The sequence below is a fragment of the Mandrillus leucophaeus genome, unplaced genomic scaffold, assembly GCF_000951045.1.
Source record: "Mandrillus leucophaeus isolate KB7577 unplaced genomic scaffold, Mleu.le_1.0 Scaffold535, whole genome shotgun sequence".
Taxonomy (NCBI): domain Eukaryota; kingdom Metazoa; phylum Chordata; class Mammalia; order Primates; family Cercopithecidae; genus Mandrillus; species Mandrillus leucophaeus.
Genome location: NW_012105753.1, coordinates 314,341 through 320,340, shown reverse-complemented (window position 1 = coordinate 320,340; position 6,000 = coordinate 314,341). Strand labels below are relative to the sequence as shown.

Genomic DNA, 6,000 nt, shown 5'->3' with positions numbered 1-6,000 from the left:
CAGGCGTGAGCCACTGTGCCTGGCTGCCATTCCACTTTATTTAAGTTAGTCCCGTGCTGTTGTCACCTGTGTCCTACAGGGGTTAAATACACCACTCACTGTCACTGAGGAATCTGTGTTTTCCGGGTATCAAAACATCAATTGTACATAAAAAGCCTGCAGTACACTGATGCTTCACAGTTAGTACAAAACAGTTTTCACAAAATTGTTTGGAAACATTGGACAATAAAACAACAAGAAAAAGCTAAGTCATTAACCTGGGAATCATTATTCTATTCAGTGAGTAAATAGGTAACAATCGGAAGGAAGTTATTCCAAGTGTAGGAAATAATAAAGAAATTCATTTTAGGTTTGTTCTATAATGTAAAAACTAAAGGTTGCTTTGGTTTTGTTTTGTTTTCACATTGAATAAGTAAGTTGAAACAAAGAAAGTATATAATGATTCTCTTAAAGCTGTCTGAGTTGTACAAAATTCTTTCCAAGTCTAATGGCACTCTATTCAAACAAATAAGAGCTAAAGCTTTTAATCTGAATATTATTTTAAATCATCTTTTCTCCCCGCTTGGCTTGGGCAAGGAAGTAGTTGTGCTATTTGCTTATGTAGGGAATTTTCAAAGAGAAGCATATTGACAAGGGGATGGGTAAAGAAGATGGGTTCTGCTGTGGACATGCTAAATCTGAGATGCTTACAGAAAATTTAGATGGAGAAGTCCAGAAGGCAATTGCAATATAGACACAAAGTTCATGAGAGAGGTCTGGGACCAATACAGGTCTGTGTATAGTTAGTGGACCTCTAAGTCCATGTGATAATATGTTAAATAAGAAGAAGGGGCAGATGGAAAATATCAACATTTAAGAGAAGTAGAGACAGGGAAGAAAGACTCAAAAATGTAGGGGGAAGACCAGGAGAGATTTGTGTCAGATAAATCAAGGAGAATAGTTTACCAAATAAATCACTTCTCAGCCACTGATTAATTGCTGAAATTAGCAAACATCTGCTTGATAAGTTTAATTGTTAACAAAGAGGAGTCAGAATGTGAAATAAAGAAGGTCTAAGAGTTTGGGAAAGAAGCTACCATATTTCAGAGATCGCAGAAATATGGATATTTTATCCATGGAAGGGGAAAGACCTCCATAGAATCTGTAACAGAGGAGAGAAGGTTGAAGATGAAGCGCCTAGCAGACAAGGTATCTGGGAAGATGGGAGGGGATGAGGCTTTGGAGGCAGGGATGGGCCAGCTTTGCACTAGCAGAAATCTTCTCACCCACTAAGGGAAGCAAGAAAAGTATTTCAGGGGCTCATTAAATACATTTAAAGCTTTGATTTGTATGCAGAATTTTCCAGTTATAGACCAACCTGGGTAATTTTTTCCCAAGTGATTTTTCACATTCTGTTAATTTCTGCTTGCATTCACTTTCCATCTTTTACTGCTGGTATGTATTACTGAATAGCATGATTTATATACAACTAACTGTCTTTGAGAGAAATTTTATATAGCACTGATAAGATTAGTCCCCAGAGAGGTGACTTTCCAGCTAATGCCAACACTGGCATAGGATTTAGACACTGCTTTCAGCATTTAGGGACTTTGCTTCTTTGGGTCATTTCTCACTGAGACATAATCAAGACATTGGCTACATACCTAGGGCCACCATAGGTGTACATACAAATGCTAAAAATTCACTTTAAGTAGCACTGAACCCAGCAGCTGTCTTAGGCAGATGGCATCATAACAAAACCATCAAAATGCACAAAATAAGGGAGAACGTAAAGGACATTCACTCATGAACTCAGTGTAATCAGAGGTGGGTGGTTGTTTGTTTGTTTGTTTGTTTTTTGAGACAGGGTCTCACTCTGTTGCCCAGGCTGGAATGCAGTGGTGCGATCATGGCTCACTGTAGCCTCGACTTTCTGGGCTCAAGCAATTCTCCCACTTCAGCCTCCCAAGTAGCTGGGAATACAGGCACATGACACCATGTCCTGCTAATTTTTAAAAATTTTTAGTAGAGATGAGGTCTAGGTGTTGCCCAGGCTGGTTTCAATCTTCTGAGCTCAAGCAATCCTCCTGCCTCAGCCTCCCACAAGTGCCGGGATTACAGATGTGGACTACTGTACCTGACCAATCAGAGGCTTTAAATTTTTGTCTTGTCACCAGAGTCATAAAATTTTGATATATTTGATTAAAAATATACTCTTCAAATGTCCTTCTATCTTCTAATAAGATTCTATTCACACGAGAGAGGAAGGCTGGGTTCCTGTAGTTGATTGGCATGTTCTACCTGATCAAACACTGTGTCTTGCTCCTTCAGACACGGAGTCATTCCAGCCAGACTCTCTTCTTTTATCTTTACCTTTCTCACCTCTTCTTTCTTCACCCTTATAAACCTTCCTCACCCTACCAAGGTATAACAAGAGGGAAAGATAGATGGGAGAAATCAGAAAATTTGAAATGTAGGCCCTATTTTGTTAAGGAGTTTTGTGCGTTTTTAAGAACCAAGAAGTTAAAGCTTATTTTGAGTTGTGTTTATTCCCTGTGACCATCTTGGCTGCTGAGAGACTGCAGTGAGAACTGGCAAATTAGGAGAAGCAAGATGAAATGCAAAAGCAAACAGACTCTGAGGAGGGACAGGATGCTCGAACCTGAGTAGTATTCAGAATTTGGTGCTGGAGTTTTTGGGAGTAGGGGTGGGGTAGGAATCTGGGGGAAAGAAAGAGCATATAAGCAGACTTTTTTTTTTTTTGAGACGAGTCTCACTCTGTCACCCAGGCAGGAGTGCAGTGGTGCAATCTCGGCTCACTGCAACCTCCACCTCCTGGGTTCAAGCAATTCTCCTGCGTCAGCCTCCCAAATAACTGGGACAATAGGCATGCGCCACCACGCCCAGCTAATTTTTGTATTTTTAGTAGAGATGGGGTTTCACTATGTTGGTCAGGCTGGTCTCCAACTGCTGACCTCAGGTGATCCACCTGCCTCGGCCTCCCAAAGGGTTGGGATTACAGGCCTGAGCCACTGCAGCCAGCCAACTTTTGGTTTTTAAATAATCTTTTTGGCTTTTTGCAAGGGATCCTTAATATGCAGCTTGCACTGTGCTTGTATTATGTGACAGATTCTGTATTCAACCATCCCCTTCACCTTTTCATGAAAAAGAATAGATGTAGTCTCCTGAAATGTTAATAAAACTAATATTTTTTTCTGAAAGTACTGTAGGCTTAATCCTAAAGCAGACTATGCCTGTGTTTTGATAAATCTATAATTAGAATTCATCTTAGAAGTTTTTTCTCCTAGAAGTAAACAACAAGGGATATCCAAACTTAATATTAAAAGAATTAAAATTCAAGTGATTACTTCTTCTTGGTAAGTGCTAAGAAAATGAATCAAATGTTATTTCTCTAAGTTTTAGCACTGTATAGTTGTTTGCTGGTGTTCTGTGTTCTAGTGTGCAGTGCAGTTTCATCAATATCAAGGCAATGATGTTGATGCATTTCACAATCATGATCATATTTTGTAGTTGACATACATTCAGCAAATAATCCTACTTCTTCCTCTGATTGTTTCAAGGTGATGACACAATGACTGGTGATGGGGGAGAATACCTTAGGCCTGAGGACCTAAAAGAACTGGGTGATGACTCACTACCCAGCAGTCAGTTCCTGGATGGTATGAATTACCTGCGATACAGCTTGGAGGGAGGACGATCTGACAGGTATCTTGTAAAGCTTATACTTGATATCAGCCAGAAATATCTGAAACATATTTTTTATGATGATGATAAAAATGTAAATGCAATTATTGAACATTTAATAGGTACCTTATTAATCTCAGCATTTAGAATGTTATGTTATTTCATTGTCTAACAACTTTAAGATATGCCCATTTTAAAGAACAGAAAACTGAGGCCTAGAGAGATCAAATAACTCGGTAAAATCAAACAACTAGTAAGAAGCAAAACCATCATAAATAAGAACTCTCATCATTTAAATGTGGCGTTTTTCATCACTGGCCACTTTTTTCTCAAATTAAAAGAACAATTTTGCCTTATAGACATACTGAGCGGCATCACAGACACTTTGAATACCTTCCTGCCCCCACTTTTTTGTTAGGAACATAGTTTCTGTGAATAAAATATGTTGTGCGGCTGAATTAAAAAGAAATACATTCAGACATGGAAACCATCAGCTGGAAACCATCATTCTCAGCAAACTATCGCAAGAACAGAAAACCAAACACTGCATGTTCCCACTCATAGGTGGGAATTGAACAATGAGATCACTTGGACATGGGAAGGGAAACATCACACACCGGGGCCAATTATGGGGAGGGGGGAAGGGATGGCATTGGGAGTTATACCTGATGTAAATGATGAGTTGATGGGTGCTGACAAGTTGATGGGTGCAGCACACCAACATGGCACATGTATACATATGTAACAAACCTGCACGTTGTGCACATGTACCCTAGAACTTAAAGTATAATAATAAAAATAAATAAATAAATAAAGTTTTATTGAAATACAAAAAAAAAAAAAAAAGACTTTCAGAACAAAACTGCCTGGAACTGACTTTTCATGAAAAAGAATCCGAACAGAATCCCACGAGAGCCTGGATACAAGAAACAATCGGAGCAAAATCTGAGGGAGCCTAGCGTTAATAGACAAACCTGGGAGGTTTATATAATATTCTGAGATATATAATCAGTGTTACTTTTTGTTATTATTAACTAGTACAACTGGCACTTTTTTTTTGTGCAAGTTAGGTAATGACATTCTGTGGTTCCTCATCGAAAGTATGACTGATAAGTTAGGCTTGAATATGGATGTCATAGCTGGGTGCAGTGGCACATACCTGTAGTCTCAGCTACTTGGGAGGCTGAGGTTGGAAGATCACTTGAGCCCCAGAATTCAAGTCCAACCTGGGCAACATAGCAAGACACTCTCTTAAGACAAAAAAAAAAAAAAAAAAAGAGTAAGTTTGTCCATGTAGTGTAATGTGTTCTGCTAATCAATAATCTCAGGTTTATAGTTTTAAAGTTGGTACTATTGTAAGCTATTTTATGAATATCCAGCATAGAGTCTAAGAAATAAATACCTTAAAGAGTAATGAAGTCTAAGTGCATAATTAGCAAAAGCAAACTTTTCTTGGGCTTTTTCCTTGAGCACCAATGCCCCCTTCCACTATCTTTTTTTTTTTTTTTCTTTAGCAAGATAGGCTTGCTAACTTCATAGCCTGATGAGATGGGAGAGGACATAAGCTAGTGGTACACATAGAGTGCCACTGAAGCCCTGAGGCTCTAGCTTCCTGGAGCAGATGAAACCAAACTGAGACCAAATGATGAGTAACAATGATGAGGAAATGTGGGGAGGGCGTTTGAAGCCTTAACAAGGTCTTGAGCAAAGGCTCGCAGGGTGTATGGGAAAAAAGGGAGTGCAGTGTTGCTGGAGTGTAAGTGTGGAGGACGGGAATTATATTTGCATAGCAGGTGGATCCTTCTGCCAGTGAGAAAGAGGATGAATTTTAAAGGAGAGTTTCAAAGGGCTAAACCTGGAGATTGCAACCATTCTGAGAAGCAATTGTGCTTGTATTAACTGCAGGTGTCATGAGAGGACTAGCACTCTAACCTTGGTGATAGTCATGGAGAGAATTTCAGAAATAAAAAATTTGAGAGCTTTTTGAGACATGTGTAGGAGGCAAAACTAGTCAGATTTCATGATGAATTTCACGAGTTAGGTGAAGAAGGGGAAGGAGATTAAATTGACTCCTTGGCTTCAATAACTCAGATAAAGGGTGCTCCCAGAAGGGGGAACCCCTCTGGAGTTCCATAAGCTGTCTTGATACATTGGTAGATTTAGACTTTATACTCTGAGATTCTTAAAAGATTTCAAATTTGAATAAAGTATAATGTTTATGGCATTGTACAAATTAATGATAATCTATGAATAGTCATATTACTGTCAACAATAAAGCTTCTGTTTTTAGCATGGTCTCCCTTATTAAGAATAAGT

General features: G+C 38.9%; 1 protein-coding gene across 3 annotated transcripts in view; it reads left to right on the top strand.

Moving 5' to 3' along the window:
• The window catches only part of ANK2 (ankyrin 2, neuronal), a 602,309-nt gene that overhangs the window by 525,667 nt on the left and 70,642 nt on the right, over positions 1 to 6,000 (top strand). For all 3 annotated transcript variants that reach the window (XM_011997275.1, XM_011997273.1, XM_011997276.1), the window contains one exon: positions 3,561 to 3,705. In XM_011997275.1, coding sequence (XP_011852665.1) covers positions 3,561 to 3,705 — 145 coding nt within the window. The remainder of the gene's footprint in view (positions 1 to 3,560; positions 3,706 to 6,000) is intronic.